This window comes from Pezoporus wallicus, unplaced genomic scaffold (genome assembly GCF_028554395.1).
Source record: "Pezoporus wallicus isolate ANWC-B61680 ecotype Strahan unplaced genomic scaffold, APGP_CSIRO_Pwel_v1 contig_749, whole genome shotgun sequence".
NCBI classification, from domain to species: Eukaryota; Metazoa; Chordata; class Aves; order Psittaciformes; family Psittacidae; genus Pezoporus; species Pezoporus wallicus.
Genome location: NW_026641327.1, coordinates 790,465 through 811,913, shown reverse-complemented (window position 1 = coordinate 811,913; position 21,449 = coordinate 790,465). Strand labels below are relative to the sequence as shown.

General features: G+C 42.7%; 2 protein-coding genes across 2 annotated transcripts in view; one reads left to right on the top strand and one right to left on the bottom strand.

Moving 5' to 3' along the window:
* Positions 1-21,449, bottom strand: part of LOC130606589 (dynein axonemal heavy chain 5-like) — a 459,050-nt gene that overhangs the window by 160,255 nt on the left and 277,346 nt on the right. The gene's annotated exons all lie outside the window — the stretch shown is intronic.
* The window catches only part of TMEFF1 (transmembrane protein with EGF like and two follistatin like domains 1), a 119,868-nt gene continuing 101,379 nt past the window's right edge, over positions 2,961-21,449 (top strand). The window contains exon 1 of the mRNA XM_057423094.1: positions 2,961-3,852. Within this exon, the coding sequence (XP_057279077.1) occupies positions 2,976-3,852 (877 nt within the window). The 5' untranslated portion in view covers positions 2,961-2,975. The remainder of the gene's footprint in view (positions 3,853-21,449) is intronic.

The window sequence follows — 21,449 nt, the reverse complement described above, 5'->3', positions numbered from 1 at the left end:
TGGCAAATTAAATTGCTCTCACTGGTCTGGCAGCTCCTCTCTGCTCTTGCATATTCCCTGCTTCCCTTTGGTTGTGCATCTTCCTTCCTACAATTACTGGATAAAAATAAGGGAAGGCAGAATTTTTGTCTGCACCAGCAGCGGACTGAAAAGCTGCTGTTGGTGTTCAAGAGCTCACTGAGGATGACAATTTTCAACAATCTTTAGAGCTTCCTACTTTCACAGGAGAGCAGTTGGGGGTGAGCAGAAGTGAAATTATTGTATAATTGCAATAAAGACACATCTACTTGCCAAAGATGGAAGGTACCAAATGTGACAGAGACATACCAGATCTGCCAGTTCATTGATGCGGCATTCCCTCCTCCTGTAACAATTTGTGTTGCAGAAGCAGCTTGTTCAAATTCTTGTGGAGTTCTTTTGCTTCTTGAGCTGGCAGGAAAGTGTTTAGGTTTGGGTTTTGTTTTTTTTTTTAATACATGTATCAAAGAACAGAATAAGAATGAATACCCAGCTGGCATAGTGTGAATTTGCCAACCAAGCATGACTGTATCACTCACTTAAGACTAGCTGGAGATGCATCCAGACAGATAGCACAACCCAGATACTGCTTTTCTAGCTAAAAAAAGTGGCATCCCATCCATCCCAGCAGGTTAAAAAATAACAACAACAAAATCCCCAAGCCAGACCCCTTGAGGTTTACTTACAATTTATCTGAACTTGTTAAAAGCTTTCATACGGACTGCCTAGTTAAGCTGAAAGACACAGGGAACTGAGACAGAGCTGCAAGTTCAGTTGGGAACTCACTGCACTGCCCTGGAAGGGGAATGTTTAAACTGGGACAAGTACTGTCACTGATTCATAAAGTTTGTTCTGGGAGCAATAGTTTGTATTAGCAAATATTTTCAATATTGTGAAGGTGGGAGTGCTCCAGACACAAAGAGCTGGGCAGAACTGTCGATAGAAAGGACGTTCAGAAAATATTCTAGAGAGATGACTACATAATCTTGAGGACTGGAATAACAGAAATGAGACAAAACTCAATAATAGAAAAGATAAGGTCGTGCACTTAGACATTTATAAAAGGCATTTCTGTTATGGACAGACAAACAAGAAGTAGTTGCCTGTATCAGTCACTCACAGCATGACCCTGAGCCATCAGTGAAATTTGGTGATATAAAAAGCAAATTGGCTGTACGAGACGAGATAGTTTTGGAAGAAATCAGGAGAGACTACCTCCATTGCAAAGACTGGCAATACTTTGTGAAAAACTTGCACATTGTATATCAGCTATGCTAAAAAAAAAGCTGAATTCAAATTGTATCTAGTGCAGTAAAATCTGAGTTACAGAGGCTCTCTGTTACAGGAAGAGACTAACGAAACTTCCTGATAGGCTAGACAAGTTGAGAGTGGCTATGACTACTGCCTATAAATCCATTATAGATTTCAGTGCAAGGGAAAGAGCAATGCCTTACTGAAACACTGCATGGCAAAAGGACAAGTGGGTATGAACTGGTCATGAATGTGTTCAGGCTGGGCATTAGAAGGAGCTTTCTAACATAAAGGTGAGGGCAGTTCCAGCCCTCCAGCAAGAAGTGCAGGAAAATAGCATAATTAGCTTAAGATGGATATAATTGTGTTTATGGAAAGGGTTATATGGAGTATTTGCTCTTACAACAGCAAAGTACTACCTTCAAAACACAAGATCTGTTCCTGTCCTGTGGCCTAAAGAACTGAAAGGTTTATCAGCTTAAGCTGACCAGATTGCTGTACGCAGATCTAGCAAGCTTGAAACATCCTGGTCAATGTATCTCAGCAGCCCAGTTACAGCAGAACAGGCTCCATGCAGGTTAATGTGCCTCACTTTATTGATGAGCAGAGCTTTTCCGATGTCTAGCACTGGTGCTAGCCGAAGGAGCAAGTAATGACAGAACTAGTGATGTGACAAGGGGTAATGGCTTTAAACTGAAAAAGGGTAGATTTAGATTAGGTATAAGTAAGTAATTCTTCACTATGAGGGTGGTGAGGCACTGGCACAGGCTGGCCAGGGAAGCTGTGGCTGCCCCGTCCTTGGCAGTGTTCAGAGCCAGGCTGATGGGGCTTCGAGCAACCTGGTCTAGTAGAAGGTATCCCTGTCTGTGTCAGGGGGCTGGAACAAGATGACCTTAAGATGCACCTTAAGGTGCCTTCCAACCCAAACCATTCTGTGGTTCTGTGATATGAAAGTTTGCTTGGCAGAGGCGGTCAGCGTAAAACCCCCTGTGCCAAAAGGAAATTGCTCTCAGTCACAGTATTACAAGACTTGTCTCTTCATCACTACATTTAGAAAGACAATGATCTGACTTTATGTGTCTGACCACTGTGCCTACCCCAAAGCCTACTGTGGGATTTATGGCCTTATTCTTGACTGCTCAGCTTAACGAACTGCTCAAATGTCTCTTCACACAACAGCTATACCTTACAGCAAGCTGGTGACATCCAGCAGCACAGAGACCAAGCAGATGGGCAGTACAAACAGTTTGTACAGTGGATTAAAAAACTTGTATGAAATGTCAGTGACGACTGAGGCAGGAAAAAGTCTTGTTGAATGTAAAGCATTGTCCTGTGGTTTCCCTGTGTGAAAACGGTAACAGTGCTGTCAATTCACACAAAGCTTTCAGCCACACTACAACAGCAACGCAAGGTACGATGTGCCTGGCAGCCTGTACCCTTGCAGTGCTTCTGACCCTCTGAAGCATTCCCATGCCGGAGGCTGGAAAAACCCTTAGACAGTAAAAGCACAGTGTTACAGAAGTCACTACCTTCACTGTAAACATGTTTATTTACTTGGATCGATACAAATGCTCCCGCCATACGTGCTGTTCCGTAAATATTAAACACAACCCTTACAATTAATCAGCCGCAGAGATGCTCTCTTTGCTTTCTTCCCCATCCCCACTCACGCCGGCTTATTAGTGAATAACAAACCACCTCCCGGGATGACGAGCGTCTTGCCAGGGGTCCGCCTTCCTCGCCGCCCCTCGGGACCCGCTCGGCTTACATGCACCCATCATTACTATCCCCACACGCCCTTCGGCGGCGGTACCCACCACCGGCCCGGCCCCCCGCTGCGCCCGGGTCCGGCCCCTTCACCGTTCCCAGTGGGGCGGCCGCCGCCGCTCGCCCTGCCCGCTGAGCGAGAAGAAACCCCTCATCTCCCCTCCGGTCCCGGGGGAGGGGGCTGCCATCACGTGTGCTTCCTCCCCCTCCTCTCCCTCCTCCTCCTCCTCCTCCTCCGCGGCGGCGGCAGCAGCAGCGGCCGCCTCGGCTCCGCTCCCTTTGTTGCAGGCGGAGCGGCGGCGCTGCCGGGCGCCGCGCACAAAGGAGCGCGGCTGGGGCGAGGCGGCCCCCGCCGGCGGATAGGCGCGGAGCTCTCCTCCGCTCCGCCGGGCTCAGTAGCCGCGCTGCACCGCACCGCCGGGGCCAGCCCCGCCTGCCGCCGGGCAGCGGTGGAGGAGGAGGCGGCAGCGGCGAGTCTGTGCGGCCGCCGCGGTGGGGATGCTGAAGGTGTGCTTCGGAGCGGTGGAGAAAGGACGGTCCCGCCCGGGCGGCGCCGCGGGCTCCGGTTGATGCTGCGGGCCTGCCGCCGCCATCCCGCTGCCGCCGGCGTTGCTCCTCGGCAGCCCCTCGCCATGCTGGGAGAGAGCCCGGCCGCCGCCCGACCGCTCCTGCGGGCGGGACCCCCCTTGGCGCTGTGCTACACCTCGGCCCTCCTGGTGCTCGCCCTCTCCTCGCTACCCGCCGGCCGCGCCTCCCACCCGCTGCCCGGCTCCGAGTGCCAGGGCAGCGGCAAAGGGAAAGGCATCAACTGCTCAGGTAACGAACGCCCTGCCGGCTCCGCGCACACCCGTGCGGGCAGAACACGCGTACACGTGGAGGGCTCAGAGCGGCCCCCGGCTCCTCCCGGCACGGAAAACAAAGGAGCGGCCCCGGGTGCGGGTACGTCGGGCCGGCGCCCCGGCCGGCGGGGTGATGCTTCTCCCCAGGGACAGTGGGGTCGGGGGGAGCCCCCTCTCCACCGGCTCCCCGCCCAAAGGAAAGAGTTCGCCGCCGCCTCTCGGCTTTTGTTCCTCTCTGCCCCCCCCCCCCGCCTCTGTGCTGGCAGGTGCACACCGGCCGCCCCGGGGGTTGTCCGCATCCCGCCCGGTCTCCCCGCCGCGCCGGACCGGTGCTGCCGCGGACAGGGAGCTGGGAAGAACCGGCCGGGATGAAAGCCCCTACTGTGCTCACCCGGGCTGTTTCTTCAGTGTCACCCTGTCCGTGTGCACAGCCCAGACCCGGGACAGGCTCTTCATCCGTCCTCCTTCCTCCGGTTGCTGTGCAGATCCACTTTGCATGAGATGCAGGCAGCAAAATACCCTGTAGTGTGCGCAGGATAAGCTTCTTTTTAGGGTTTTTTCCTGCTTTGGTTTTATGACAGGAGAATGCCTGCCCATCCTGTGCATAAGTATACGCTGGCATAATACAGTTTCAGTGTGGCTTGATTTGGCATGACAGCAGCACGTTTTCTTGTATCTTGAGGGATATGGTGTTTTCAAAGTAGAACGAAGTAAACACATACAATACAAAGTTTGCAATTTGTTAGACTTGTTTTTCTTCTAAAACTAGCACTTACAAAAAGTAATTTATTTATTTTTTTTTCTCTGAAAAATTGCTGGGTATGCCTCCTATTGCTTTGTAAAATGATGGCTTTATTCCACTGCAAGGATGGCCAGTGAGAGCCGCGCAAAGTGCCTTCTCCAAGGTGATGAACGGTTCTGCCCTGTGCACTCAGCCCCTCACTCCCATTGTCTTCAGCGGGGTTTGGAAGGCAATTTCCTCGTTGGAAGGAACTCTCAATACGTTCCAGGATAGGGCTCCCAACCTGTGTAACAGCTTTCAAGAAATGAGTGAATGGAATTGCAATCTTCCTCCTAATTGCATTTTTATAATTCAGATAATGCTGCTAGAACAGGCTTGCAAATTTGCTGACCAGCAAACTGTGGCAAGATGATTTTGCAATATAATCAATCTAACTGCTATTCACTCTTTGATACGCTCATTTGTTCTTCATTTTACCCAGTTTAGATGTACACTGCAGTAGCGTGCGGTATCACAACGCTACTGTTGTACTGCTGCCTGACTTCTCCATTCTATTTGTCTGAGTATCGTGGTTATTTTTAAAGAGAGGTTAAGAGGTTAATGTGTCACTGGCGTTAGTGGCTTACCCATCAGAGACATGTGGGTCATTAGACCATGACATGTGCATAAATCAGTGAGATTAAATATGAAAGGCTGATGAAATATATGAGGAAGTTTCGAAGGTAATGTGGAGCACACCATTATTTAGAAACCATCACAGAAAGAGGGCTTTCCAACCTGGAATTAGAAGACCGTATGCTATATCGAAGACATTCAGAATGATTCAGTTCTACTAAAAATAAGCAGAAGTAAATATATGTGCTATATAGGCATATATGGCAGGCACTGCTTGGAGAGTAACTACAAAAATAATCAAACTAAGGATTGTGAAGGCAATTTCATTAAAAAATGCAGTAGTCAGATTCTGCTATGGGTTAACTGTTTCATGCAAAACTGCAGTGTCTCAGTTCTGAACATTAATTTTGAAAGGACTAATACCAACTCATGGTATCTGGAACAGATTTTCCCCTCTCATACCTCTGTGTAGCTTCATTAACTTTTACTGGATAAGCTACTCCCTGAAAAAGACAAGTTGCCTGTATCTACATGCAGGGCCAGATGTTGGCATTAGCACCTTTCTCAGTGGGCTGCTACTGCGTACACTGCTACTTGCACTTAAAGTTAGACTTAAGAGCGCTATTTTTACTCTTTCTTCAAACATTTTAGCTCTTTAAAGTAGTACTTGTCATACTCAGAGATGCAAAATCCTTCTCTCCTGTTTGCATTGGGTTGACCTGCTGCCCTAGAACAGTTTTACACTTTTTGGGGGCTGTTCCTGATCTTGTAACATTTTATCATCACTAGGTTATGTAGCTACCTTTGTTTTCTGTTAGTTGTTTAGGAAATGCTGTACTCCGCTCCTTTATTCCTTTAGAATATAATGCTTCAGAAAGAGTTTGCTGCAGCAAAAGATCATTGCAAGGTGGAGGACACAGGCAAACAACATGAAAATTAAGAGATAGCTTTTTCAGCCTTGATTCTGCCCTTTCAGCCCATGCATAATTTTGTTAAATTATGATATAATTGCATCATCCCTGGCCAAGGGAAGAACATATAATCAAGTGATTAGAGCAGGAAACAGAGAATTAAGATGTATCTGGAGTTAATAGATGATGTGGACTTGTATGTGTTTGTTCATCTGTCAGTCCATACTTCTTTGCTAATCTAGGAAAATGAAATAGCCCCATTTTACCCAGAATGGGGTAAAAACCAAGTTAGTGTTTTCTGTCTGGAAAGGAGAGTCTTAGTTTGATGTTTTAGAGATGTTATATTATTCCCAGAGCAATCCATAGTCATCTTCTTTAACATTTCTGATAGTCACTGACTGTCTGTGAATAGGGTGGTGTGATGCTTGCATCTCTGCTCAGGCTATAAAACATTTGTGTCCTTAATAAAGGCTGTGAACTACTATTAAGCTACTGTTAAGCATCCAGAGAGTAAAAGTAAGTACAAAATGTAGTTAGTTCATGAGCTCCTAGTCCACTGGTCCTCTCTCCAGAGACACACACACTTCACGCGGGCATCCTCAGTTGCAGTTTCAGTCTGGTTGAATCTCTGGTGTACGATATGCCTTGGTCATACCTGTGACAGCCACAGAGGTTGCAGTTTGATCATAAATGACCAAATGCTGAGGATTTTGGTGAGAGGTGCACAGACTTAACAAGGGATTCTGTTCAGTGCATTGGTTTGGATTTGTACGCCCAGGGATTTTAATTAACAGGGATGTGTTTCTGTTGGTAAGCCTTTCAGCTTGCTGCTCCTTCATGTGATAAAATATGCTTATATGGGACAATTCCACATGCCTCTTATGAGTCTCTTAGGCCATATGCTGCTCCCAGTTTCTTAAATCCTCTCTAAGTGTAAAGATAAAATAGTTTCAAGATAGCTTATTGAGGATTGAGTGAGGTCAAGGAAAAATTAAGGACACCTTCACTTTCATGGAATTCCTCTTCTGAGGGGTATGAAAGCTTTTCTTTTGCACAGTCATAACAAGTCTGAAAGAGTTTGTAGATAAAAGTAGATGGAAATTAGTGATTAGGGAGAAGGAATGGGATAGAGGGACAAAGGAAGGTAGTTATATTGTGCTAGAATGATTCCTTAGTCTGGAAGGAATGGGCTGTTTATTGAGCATGGAAATGCAAGCTGTCAAAAAGCTTGTAAATTTTTAGAGAGAATAGCAGAGAAAGCTACAGGGGAGCCATCCTTCACCATGTATACATTATCTAAACCTTCAGTATGCTTTGGAGAAATGGTTTCTGCCCTGAAATAATTTAAGGAGTAAATTAGACAAATAGAGAATGTGGAAACAGTAGAAAAAAGAGAGAGGTGAAGCAGAGTACATACTAAGCCAATGGGAGTACAACAAGCACAAGCAAAATTCATGTGTTTTGATATTTTAAAATGTGGTAGGATGAGAAGGTAGTGGTAGACATCATCAGTAGGACAAAAGCATCTGAAGGCAGGACAAGAGCAGGTTGAGGGACGGAATGGATGGGAATCAAATGTGTTGATTGTTACATGAGCAGCAATACGGAAGCAGTATGAAAAAATACAGCTGGGAGTGGGAGCAACTCACAGAGGATGGACAAGGGTGGCAAAACCTGGCCACATCATATGCTTTTGTTTCAAAGCATGCCTTTTCCCCTTGTGCAAACAGAGTTTTAGGCGAAGAAGTTTTGGGAAGGGCACAAGGTGAGTGACACAAGCAAGAGGAGATCCAGTTTAAAGACTGATAAGGCAGAAATATCGAGGAGCGTGATCATAAGTCTGTGCAGTATAACAATAGAAGAGAAAAATTGTATTAATTATTGATCACTGCACACACCCAAAGGACTACTGTCACTGCTACTGGAGCTGCGTGTGGTACCATGGAAAAATAATACCTCTTTTTGTCTCATCCTTGCTTCTGTCTATTTTCCACCATCAGTAAATATGGTCTCATTCAGAATTTGCAAATCTTTTTCCTCTGCATCTCCTGCTGAGGTTGTTGTTCTCCTACTTCCTTGATGTGCAATGGAGTCTGTTCAGTTATGGACTCTTTGTTTCCATTACTTTGTTAGGTGCCTTCAAGTCTTGCCCTCCAGATTTTGTTGCAGGGATCCTCCAGGCTTAATATCATTAGATGCCAGTGCTAGCAGAAGAAACATAGCACACATATTTCAAGACAAAATTATCTGCTCAAGTCTTCACTGTGTAGCACTTTGATGTAGTGCATACAATTTATTCACAGCTGCTGTAATCGAGGACTAGAAATGAGGAATTTCTGTAGTTTTTGTGAGGGCCACCAGTGGTGTGCTCTTCTTCAGTGCTCACAGATTGTGGGGATGGTGGGAAGCAGCAAAATCTGAGGTCACGGAGGCCATGCCAAAGCAGGGGAGTACTTTGATTACTTAGCCTTGGCAGGACACCATCTTTGCTTGGCCAGTGACTTTGCCTTTGCTGACTCTGTTTTCTTGCAAAAGGGTTTGATATCTGAAGAACGGGACATTGAGAATGTTAAAAGTGCTAAAAACCTAAATGAACAAGACTATGGTAGGGTTAGAAACACAACATTTGGGGCACAGGCTCTCAGTGCCTCAGGAACTGGTTTCCTAGGGAGATGATTATTCATTCACCCTTGCAAGGGTTTCTTTCTCAGAATCATCTAAGGTAGGTCAGCACTGAGCAGAAGGCACGCTTTCAGAAATGCTATCTGTATTTATTGGCAAATTGCAGCTTTAACGTTCAAACCAGAATGAACTGTCACTATTTTAAAGGCATGTTACCTATTACATGCCAGCTGTTGTAGCTGAAAACTTTGCCTTTTTCTTTAGGATAAGAAGGGGTCTAAAACTACTTGTGTCTTGTTCATCTGCACTTGAGATGAGCACTTGAGTTTATGAGTGAGTTGGCCAAAATGAATTTTATATAGACTCCTCACCCAGCTTCGTGTATTGTCTGAAGCTTTGGTCCAGACTGTCCCCACTGTTCGGGAAGAACTAAACATTAACATGCAGCTCTCTCTGCCCTGCCTGTGCCCAATCCATGCTTCAGACGTGAACATGGATTTTGGAGGATATAAACCTCAGGCACTGCTGATCTCTGGAGCTCAGCCTTGGTTACTGCCTGCGCTCAGTGGGGACTCGCTGAACCAGAATGAGGTATGGCCTCAAGACTGGCTTTCATCTGTGCTTATCAGCTGGAACAGATGTACCCTTTTTGGTTTTTGTGAAGATTAAGTGAGTGAGGGTTTGTTAGGGCTTTTTTTTTTTTTTTTTTGGTATATCATTCTAAGTTAAACAAGGCTAAAATAATTTGTGCTAGAGATATGATGCCACATTGGTGAGAATGTAAAAGCAGGGGATGGCAGAGAGGTACATGTGCACATAAATGAACCTAATTGTTTTAAGAAGTACACATCCTTTTATGTCTGCATAGATAAATTTGATCTGAAATTGTAGACAGGACTAGAATAATCAGTTATTTTATCTAAGATACTATGATTTAGGTTTCCATAAATGAATTATAGCAGTAAGCCAAATAAATGTGATACCTGTTTGTGCCAATCAAACTTCTGAAGTAATGATCTAAACTCAGTCAGGTTACATATCACTTTGAGAAACTATTGTGAGGCATGTCTATAAATCAAGTACAAATAAAAAGTAAAGACAATTATTAAAAAGAGAAATTAAAGCACAGACAGTAACATGCACATATTTATTTCCCTTTAGTATAATTAGCTAGACATGAAATGTCCTTGCAGTACAGATCCTTATGCTAATTAAAGAGCCAAAAGGTAATTAAAGTAGAACTGAAAGTGTCAGAATTCCAGAAAATCATCTTGTAACAGACATCACTCCATCATTGTCACTAGTGGGATGGTAGTGTGGTAGTGTGATGGAGCAACTGAGGTTTGTCTGAAGGAACTGGATTGAATCCAATTTCTTTTATCATTTTTTGAGAAGAGGAAAAGAGGAGCTATGTTTGTTGTGGAAAATACTGCCAAGGTACCAAGACTTCTCTTATAATTTGCGTTAAAAAGAAAACAAGAAGTCTGACCCTTTTCTTGCTATTGATGTAAGCATAAGTATTTTGTATTTAAAGCCTGCTGCTTTTCTGCTAAGTTGACAGTAGACTGGATAAAAGGGAGAGTTAATATTTACTTGGGCTTGAAAAAAAAAGAAGCCGTGGTCAAGGTCTTTGAGTAGAGAGTATGAAGACAGAGAATCCCACTGATATTGACAGGAGGCTCGATTTACGCTCTTCCTATAAAGAGATTATCACGTTCCAACATTGATCCGTCAACTAAAAGTGCTTGTGACTTTTCCAGCCTGTGGCCAAACTTTGGCGAGTGTCCACAAAGCAGGTAGTAGCAGTAGTTCCCAGAATAACAACAGCTGTAACAACTGGGGAAATAAAAATGCTGATGTTGAATAAGGATCTGTTCTTCTGATTCTAGACTACTGCTTATCCTCCTTGATAGGCCCATACAGAAACTGTGGAATGGAAGTGGAGGTAGAAAACGATGGCATTTTTGAGGTGAAAACCTGTCTTTTTCTAAGCAGTCTGTAATAGTCAACAGAGCTGAAGACCAAGAAAGTTTTTTATAAATGATTCTTGAAAAATCATTCTACTCCAAGAATAGCTTTAGCTAATAAGAAAATTATAATTAAATAATGTGCTGTAAGCTAAATAGTTCTCTCTAATTGTTGTAGTTTATTCTTAGATCATCTTGGAATTCTAACAATTTAGAAATACAAGAACAAAAAGAGAGACAGTGGAGTTGTATTTTGTGGAGCTCCCAGGTGTGTAGAGAAGGGCTTGTTTGACTAAATAAGTCCATAGTAAGTTTTATTTTATGAAACCATTTCTTGTTAAAATGGGTTTTATCTGTGTGGTACTTTTCTTCCAGAAAAGGATAGGAAGAAAGAGACAAATTCTGGCTAGAATTAAGTTCAGCAATCAAAATTGTGATCTGATCAAATTAAAGTTTCCCGGAGAACCTTAAATCTGTCCCCTTGTCTTGGTGAACAGCTACAATGTATCCTGAATTCTAATTTAGCTCACAGGTGGCTTCAACAGTATCTGACAGCAGGATTATTTCGTCCTGTATTATTAGGTAGGTATCTAGTGGTGTCATTAGTTGTTTAAGTATTTGGAATTCCTGGCTTGTAAGTTCTCCTATTTGTTTGTCTGATTGTTTGTTTTTTAAAAGAAAAAATACCAGGTCATCATTTTCACTTAAAGATTCTTACCAGGGAACTTCTGTCCTCTGTGGGGTGGGGAGCAAGATGCATGCCAGTGAAGATCTTTGCTAGAAATGTACCTAGAAGACTTCTGTTCTTGCTGACCCGGTTACATCCCCAGGCCTGGCTGGATGGGAGCTGGGACACCCCAGGCTCTGCATGCCTTTGCATACGTGCAAATGTGCGTATGCGCATATGTGCACATTTGCTGATGTGAATTTCTCTGTTTCAGAGAGCAATCTACTGTTACACTGATATTAATGTTCATTTTTTTCGAGCTGCTCTAAAGCTGCCCCACTGGTCATAGTGTGGTTTGTGAGAAGGTGGTGTTTGACAAGCAAATTGGGATTTATTTTAGGATAATTTAAACACTCATTACAGCAGACAATTTCTAAGGGCTGAAAAGACAGGACTTCTCTGATAATAGATTATGTGTTGCAGCAACAGTGTTTAAAGGATCTAGTTCAAAATAAAATGAAATCCTTGTAATACCTCCCTTTTTACTTAGCATTATAAAAATAAATTTAGTTGCAATACAGTCTTGAAACACCCACGTTATATAACCGTGTACAAGCTGGCAGGATCCTCATCCACGCTTCAGAAATAGTGTTAATTAAGACCAGCAGGAAAACATGTGAAAATGAAAGAGAAGAAAATCAGGGACAAGACAGAACTGTCAGTAATTTCTCTGAAGGGACCTGGCTTCTCTTGGCAGGTGCCAGCTCCTCCCATAGCCTGTTTCTACCAGGCTGAGACCTTACTGTGCTCCTGTATATCTTAAGTAGGCGCAAAGCTCTCTGTGCTTCCTTAAGATGCATAAATGCATCCTGTGGGGTGCAGCTGAAGAAGAGGACAGGTATGATGTTCATAACAGACCGAAATGTGTTCAGGACATGAAACAATTTGTCTCAGGTCTGCTCGGGGGGCCAAAACCTACTGGAATACTGCTCTGTCTGCCTGCAAAGCCTTTGTAGGCAGCCCCATTCCAGGTGCCTGGCTGGCTATCAGGCAACAGCCGGCTTCCTTGAGGAAAGACCCTGAGGCATCTCTGCCTCACACCAATCTCACGGGATCAGTGTGGAAGCAGATGGGGTGAATGGGGGTGTCGGGTGAGCCAGAGAAGTGGGTCTGTGCAAACTCCAGTTAATCTACCCTTGATCTCCGTAGCGTGCTCAAGATGAACTCAAAATGTTCAGCTTTTGGAGCTCCAATTGCTTCACCCCATATCCAGCCCTGGTTATTTCCCAGACTGGCACGTTTCCACCCAGCTTCAGGAGTTTGACACATTTCAGTGTTCACCTACTGCTGACCTAAAAATCCTGTTTCAAGAGGCGCTTAACCGGCCTCAGTTATTAACTCATGTGAGTGCTGCATATGATGATGGGAGGAAAAACACACAGCCCGCAGTGAAATCTTGCTGTCACAGCTACTTGCATATGACTATAGAAAAGCTTCTATAAACACACATATTTCAGCAATGAGAAAGTGCTCTGTTGATTAAATCTGAAGCATAGAGAGGAGTTTGTTGTACCTTGCAAGAGTTTTACTCGGTCTCCTATTCAGAGGCTGTTTCACGTGCAGTTTCACATATGAAGAATGAGTGACTAGATAAATGTCAGTTGCTATATTTCCTTTCATATTTTAAACCAAGCAAGTATGTTAAGAAAATCAGCATAAAAGCTTGAGATAAAGGCTAGGTAAAGGTGTCAGTATCTATGCACAAAACGCCCCAAATCGTCTGGGCATTCAAAATGAGTGAATGCTTTTGAAATTGTAAGCTGTAATCCTTAAGGGTGTCCATAAAACACAAGACCAAGCTATAAAGCCTTCAGCTGGTTGAGGGAGACAGCTCAAACAGCATTTTCAACAGGTATTTCCTCTAGCTCTTACAGACGTTTACCTAAACAAGTCTGTGAGGCAGAGTTCCTTTTCCCTGCCTTGGTATTTCCATAGAAAGTTAGCTAAAACATTGTGGCTGGGTAGCAGTGTGTCGCTTTAAAACTCAGGGAAGCACTGCTCTAATTAAATGTTTACATTTTGCTAATTAGTATTGACTCTGACTGTGTGCTGCCTTTATCTGATCCCTCTGGGAGGGGAAGAGGTCAGTGTGCTGTGCCAAATGGGGGGCAGAGGAGAACAGCAGAGAATCCTTAGGCTACACGAAGAGAGCCCTCCACAAGCGATACCGCCATGTGCAGTGGTGGGCAGATGAACTGTTAGTCTCATAAAGCACCATCCCCCTCCAGCAGCTTTTCCTTGATTTCATCCTCCACCTCTACAGAAGTTTACCTAGACAATTCTGTGAGGCAGAGCTCCTTTTTCCTGCCTTGATTGGAAGTATAACTTTATGGAAGTATCATTTCAAGGTTATAAAACTGAAAATAAAATAGGCAGGCTCCTGTTGAGGTTATAGAAATACTTTCTCTTCTAAAGCATGGGTTGGGAAGGCAATTTATTTCATTGTGTTTCTTCTCTGTTTAACTGCAAAGGATGTCCTTTGCTTATGTGGATGTTTACACCTACAAAGAATGTCTTTGTGAAAATAGTTATGTGTGTTTGAAATGTGCAAAATTGGTTCTGAGCTTTAATAAATGCTCTTTTTCACATCAGAATCTAGTGCCTATGGTAGGGATGAAACAGAAAAGTTGGCTAGGAAATGCAAAGAACAGCTGCCTATTTTTTTTTTAAGTGAGAAGAGGCCTGTCATTATCTCGATGCTCTTTGTTAAAACCTCTGTCTGTAATATAAGGGAGTTATCCAGGTGAGAGAGCACAACCTCCACATTTGCAAGGGATATTCATGCTGCTGGCTGAGTAAACAAAGAGGATCACTGGAACCAGACTCTGAATTTGAGTGTTTTGGGTGATTTATCTACCAGATGGTAAATGCAGCCCAATGTAAAAAATTAGTCTGGGAGCAGGGAATCAATCATCCAGCACACTGATCAGCAAAGGGATTTGGGTGTTACAGCAGAAAAATTAATGAGCTGGCAATCCACTGCAGAGCAGCATTAAAACAAAAAGATACTACACTGTAATAAAAGAGTCCTCACCCAGAAGACAAAGGAGATGAACACACTGCTTTATTAGACAATTGATAAACCTAATCTAAAGCAGTGTATTAGATACCAAAACCATAATATTATTCAAACATAATGATTAAAAAGTTCCATATCAAAATCTGGAAATCAGAGTTACTTTAGGAAAGTGAAGTTTTTCACTGCTTTCACATTTGTTTCCCGCATGCATAGGCTCTTCTGTCATAGGAATTACTTATTAGTATTCTATATTATAGTAATAGATATTTCTTTGCTATTTAAAGTCACAGTACAGTGCATTCAGAATTGCCTAATGAAAGATTATAAGATACCAATGGTAGCTTTATGTCACAGTTATATCTTTCTATAAAGATCTTGAAAATGTGTCCCTAGCCCCTTTCAGTTACTCAGGCTACAAGAGCACAGAAGGCTACAGAATAGCTTCTTCACCAAAAGTGCTTCATGACTTTTCTCTGATTTTTCATGGGAAGCCATTGAGTCTCCTTTTAGAAGAGACTAAGAGAAGGTGGCTCCTGTGCTCAATTTCCACTTCTTAAGGCTTTTTTTTCTTTGGGTTTTGTTTGTTTGTTTTTGTTTTTTTTTTTTACATTATTCTAAGGATTAGGTGTAGGTTAGGCTCTTTGGGAAATGACACTATGTACAGGTTCCTTCTGCAGGGAGGAAGGGCAGCAGCAGGGTCTGGCCATGCTGGTGTGGGGCCACTTGACACAGCTGGAAAGTCTCTCTGTGGGTCCCCTTTCAAGCCTGAGGCACCAAAGTTACTCCTGTGACTGCAAATAGCTGGAAGACGTGGGTTGGAAGATACCTCTTTTCTACTGTGGAAAGCTACCTAAAGCTGTTCCTGTGTGTCCTCTGTGGGTAACCACTTTTATTTCTGAAAACAGCCAAGGAAATAAGAATCCTTAATGCCATACTGTCCTCTCATGTTGGCCTTTTCTTCTTTGGTTTGTTTTTTTCTCAGGGGTGGGAATTTTAGGCCAGTGAACAACTAGCAAAGCACATGCCAAAAATCTCCAGTGTCCCTTTAAACCATGCAAATGTAATCCCCTAATTGTCTTTCACTTAGTATTTCCTGTTTGTGTGTTTTGTAGTTTTTTTTTGGTTGGTTGGTTGGCTGGTTTGGGGGTGTGTGTGTATTGGCAGTTTTTATTTGTTTTCTGTTTTAAATGACTCCTGGATCAAGATTTCTGCAAACATAAGGGAAACTACTACTAAATAGTAGAGTGAAGCCCACTACCTAAGGAGCTTTTCCAGAAGCACTAAACGCTGCTTAAAATCAACAAGAGGTCTTAGATTATGGTCCCTGTGAAAAACAGATTTCTCTATGTACAGAGCAAGCAGTAAGGACGTGCAAATATGAGTCTTATACAGATTAGGGGTGTAGGAACAATGATTTTTCCATTGAGTTGCAGGAACTGCAACCAAGCCCATACCAAAGTGATGGACTCGATTGCCTACATTTCTCTGAGCCGCAAAGACGTGTTTGCCTTAAAATGAAAAAGTAGTTTCTGATGATGTGCTAGATTATACTTAGGTCAAGTATAATTAGGTTAAGGCTAACCGAGTTCAGCCTGGGTGTAAATAGGAACTGTACCTCAGTAGTCAGCGTGTATCTCAGGGCTGAAATTGGCCTTTTATTTCATTTCAGTCGTATGGGTGTGAGAAAAAGAGCAGAATGTAGTCATGTGCATATTTACATGTAGGGTTTGTTTTTTTTTTCTCTTGCTATATACATTTTGGATGTGCACAACACCATTAAAGATGTGTAAAGACTGCGGCCTGAGGGTGCTGGTGGCCCTGCATTCAAACAGAAAATGAGAATTAAATTCAGGTTGGCAGTGACGCAGTGTCTGTCAGTGCCACAGCAGCGAGGTGATTCAGAACAAAGGTGATAACTTGCCTGTGATGCTGGTCTTGTGCCCCTCCTCACCCTGTCCCCCTGGCTGGACTGACTGTACCTGGGGGAGGAAGGGCTCCACTCCTTGCTCGCTTGGCTAGCTGTGGGAGGACACCTGGCAAAGTCAAGATGTCCTTTGCAGCCTCTAGGCAAGGGCAGAATGAGAGCCAGCAAGTCAAAGTTCCTTGATTCTCTGCTGTACAGCAGCTAATAGCAGCTAATTTATGGCAATTAGGAAGTCTCCCTCAAGAGCTGTAAGCTGACACTGGGCGCATTTTGGCAGTGTCCACTCGCTGCGCTCCTCGGCCCCGGGAACCGCAGGGAAGACAACTTGTGAGCTGGCTAATCCGCCGTTACATTTGCCGAGGGAATCCCCAGCAGGGAACCGTGAATAATTTCCACCTGCTTCATACTGCATGAGTGGCACAACGGGAACAGAGGGAGATGGATGAATACATCGAAGGAGAGGCGGCCTCCTGTCCGTCCTCTAAATAAGGCTTGTTTCTTAGTCTGAAATGCTGGGCATCCCGGCTTTATCCAGCTTGCCGGTGTGGAGCTCTGAGTGAGCTGGAGTTCCTCAGTTCTCTGCAAACCTGGCAGCTCTATCAGCCCTGCAACAGCCATCGCTGTGAGAGACGATGAGGCAGGAGGGTATGCCTTGGATGTTATGCTGTAGCCCAACTATAAGCTCCCAGCCCCTGAAAATCCTTTCAAGATGGCAAAGGGGGTGAACAGGAGCTTTGGGAATTGTGTTTCTCCTTGTGTTTCTGTCAGGATAAACAAGCAGGCAGAGAGGAATTATGAGCTATAGATTTGGCTGACAAGAAGTCACACGGGAGAAAAACAAATTTCAGTAAGCTGAGTGGCTCCTCGGTGGTGATTTGTGTTTTAGAAGCACAATATAGTTAAAGTTTGAAAGGAGTGGAGCTGGTGGCTCAGGTCCTTCTGGGTTTTGTAACTTACTGGAATTACTGGAATTCATTAAGAACCCTGAATGATCAACCAGGGGCTTGCTTGCTTGTTTTCTCCCTGTGTCTTTTATATAGCTGGCTTTTTTTTTTTTGGTTTCTTTTCCAGGGTTTTCAGACAGTTTAATTATGGTTTTCAAAACTACCCCTGAATAGCATAGTGTATGGGTGCTTGGAGGAGAAAGTTTATGCAAACCTAATTATACTTCAGCACCATTCATACTGTTTATGTTTCAGGCATATTACCCAAGAGTTAATTTATTTCCTTTCTTGGTATATAAAATAGGAATCTAATGCTATTTTTACAAAGTTATATGTAACATAAGAATGCACCGCAATGATTTTTTAATTTATAGATCTGTTAGAGGATTTTAATGAGGCTGAACTGCAAGAGGGGACTGAGGTTTCTGTATTAATTTGGAAACTACCAGATTTAACTGTTACATTTTAATCTCTTGCATGGAAAATACTCTCTTGTTGGAATTAGCTTCTATATAATCTTATGAAAATAAAAACGCCGTTAGTCTTTCCCTTTAAATCAGTAACTACTCAAGATATTTCTATAAATTCTTGATTTTGATATGGATTGGCAGGGTCTCTGGGAACACGGAGGTATGGTTCCCTCTAATTAAGTTTTGAAGTTTATCCTTATTGTTTCCTTGGAAAGGTCTGTAGCTGTAGAACATTCAGTGCTGGCTCTAGAATCTTGCAGACCACAAATACAGCTTTCAATTTTTATTTATTTATTTGTTTCTGCTGGGTAACACCTTTTTAAGTAAGTCAGTGTTTAATTTTCTGTATCTAATTAATTTCTGTAACTTACCTAGAAATACGTATTTCTTTCTGTGCTTTTAAGTGGAAAGGTAATATTCCCACAAAAGAGCTTGTTGTACACACTGACAGTCTGTCATCCACACAGCTGGAAGACATCTCCCATGGCATCGAGCCTCCTTGGTCATTATTTCTGCATTCAAGCCTACTCCTCAGAATCACCCATTTTGTTTCTCATTGAACTCACTATATACTGTTTGCTTAACCATGTCTTACCAATGGAATTTAAAAAGCTTAATATGCAAGTTTAGAATTCTGTTTAAAAACTTGATATGCAGCTTATATATATAGCTTATATATATATATATATAAAATTAAGGTACTAGAAATTAGGGACATTCTTGTAAATATTCTTACAATAATCTTGCTCTTATAACTTCTCTGCTTAGAAATTTCCCACCTCAGGAAGATAACCCATAACTTTTTTGGATGTGCTTTAAAAGATCTCTGAAACTTACACATGGACAAAACTAGCCTGGAAATGGCTTTATATCTTTTTTGGTGTTAATTAGAGTTGAAGCTTGAGTGAAACCTTGGATGTTAGGAAAATAATGAATTACAGTACTTATATTTTTTAAATAGAACTTGATATATTCAATGAACAGCTTCCACTGCTGTGAATTATTGCATCCTGCTTGAATTGCTTTGAGAAATAAAGCATTCAGACAATGAGAAATGCCCAATTAGTGAATACGACTGGAAAATCTGATTTGAGCAACTAGTCTAGCATTGCAGAAGAACATAAAAAGATTACATTTGCTTGAATAACATTAACTCAGGAATCTTCTTGTTTCTGAGTATTTGCTCTTTTATTCTTTTATTATGTCTTTGCTTTGCCTTTAAGGAAAAAAATAACAAACACCCTCCCTCCCAAAACAACCCTACCCACTAACATCTAGGGAAAATACAGGTAATTCATAGGGTGGACTGTGGCTGTGTGGAAGGTTAAAACCATTGTATCCTCTCACTTGAATTAGCGATATAATGGGTACCAATGAAAGTAGTTGCTGTGAACTAGCCACCTGAAAAAGAGACACAGAATGTTTCTATATTCTTACTGAAAAGCAAAGACCTAGCAATCCTGGACTGTCCGTCCAGGCCTGGGATCCTGTGGTTTCCAGTGGATGTTTTTCCACCACCCTGACTCTTCCACTCAGTGATCCCTCTCCTCCAGCTTTCCTTGTGGTCTTCTTTCCACCTCTGGCGTACCTGCCAGCTCTCTTTCCTTCATAGTCAGTTCTCAGCTTTGTACTCAAACTGTTTTCTGCTCTTGGGCAAGGAGACCACTGAGACCATACAAATATGACAAATATACAAGTTTGCCAGCACTGATTCTGAAGCCACAGCTCACTTGGGACATCACAAAGAAGGAGCTCATTGAATAGGAAGCCTGTAACCAGTTTTGCTGGTGGCATGTAATAGGTAAACCTCTTCTAGCAGCTTAACATTTCAGGTGGATTGGACGTATTTTCACATAGCAGAATACAATGATTTGAGCTTTGGAAATAATACTTCCTTCACTGCACCTTGTATCTCAGTTTGTGCATGAATAATGTGGAAAAGCTCAAACACCTTAATGGTAAAAGGTACAGTTTTGTTACTGCAAATAAAGACAAAACATTGTATGTGCCCCAACCTCATTATTAAAAACTACACAGCTGGAAATTTTCTGTGAAAACAGTAAGCCTGTGTGCTATAAATAACTTAAAATGTGATCTTATGATGGAAAATATTATACTGTTAACTAAAAATACAGTTCTCAGCTCTGTGTACTATTACAACTTTGGAGTTAGCAAGTTACATTAAAATCAAAGAACTCTGCCTTAACTTGAAAATATGTTCATAAGTTAGAAAATGCCAGCATTCTGGACTATCTGACTGACTATCTCAGATAAGTCAAATACCCTCAGTCTGATGGGGACATTTCTGAGGTTCCCTCACAATTTAGCCTGCAGAAACTGTGTACAGCTTTTTCTTCCAGGCTGAGTAAGCCTGCCTATTTCTTGTTATGGAAATAAAACCAGTACAAATGCAACAAGTATTTGTGCTATTTATCTCATAGAAAAATAAGCTGAATAATATTGTCAGATAACACTGGAAAAAAATTTTGCAGAGCAGGAAGGAAGAGTTACAGGGTTTGGTTTTTTGGAAGGTGTTGATTTTGGTTTTGATTTATAACTGTGACAGAAATCCCAATTTAAAAGTAAGGTTTTACAAGCCTAGGTATTGAATTGACCTTGCCCAGGGTTTCAGCCTGCTGCTCCTGGCTGTGTATCCCACCACAGACCTTGTCCTACCTCATCTTTCAGTCCACCCTGCTCTCAACTGGGTCAACTCACTAAAAGGCAGCAGAACATTAATGCAGCAAAAAGTGGCTGTTTTCTTTTCTTAGTGTTACTGCTGGCTTAGTGACTGTTTTGACAAGTACCAGACATGACAGGGCCATGAGGTGGAGAGCAGGGAGCGGTAATGAGGAGATGCAAGGCCCCATCCCCAGCAGCACCAGTGAGCTGCCTGCAAAACCATACCCTTGCTGCAGGAACTCCTGCCAACTCTTCGCTGCCCAGCCAATGGAGTGCTGTAGCCAAATAGGAAGATAAGGTCTTTAGGAAAATGTTTGTACCTCTTTGCTTGGCTAGTGAGGCCATACATGTATTTGACATATGGGATGAATTTTTCCTGGTATTTCTCTGTGAAAATGCATCACATATTCAGACTAGCACTTCTTGCTGGCCTGGACAGACTCGCTGCAGCCATAGATAGATCTTGTGCCATAGATTTTTATCACAATGCTGGAATTACAAATTTCAGTGTTTGTCTTTCTGCATAATGGGCAGAAATCTGATAAAGACGTGGTCTTTCTGAAAATGGGGAGTAGTGTGTGTGGGTGCATAATCAGATTGCCAGGGAAATTTCCTGCAGATTTCCAGTGCAGCTGAAGTCTGTCAGACAGAAAAGGTTTGTTCCCTTTTTCAGAGTCTTACATAGGCAGTACAGAAGCACTGTGTATGATTCATTTTCTTGTTTAATCTGCCTTGTTCTTCATGTTACACTTCACTAAATATATTTACTTTTATTTCTGCCATTCCACATGACAGAATTTATCTGCAAGAAGGAATTTTAACTGCAAGAAAGGTTTTATAGACTGAGTGAAGCAGCAAAGCATGAGGCAGGAATCTAATGCAAGATGTTAAGCACTGTCTTTCCCAAAATCAAGGAGCAATTAAACTTTTTATTTTACTAAAGAACTTGAA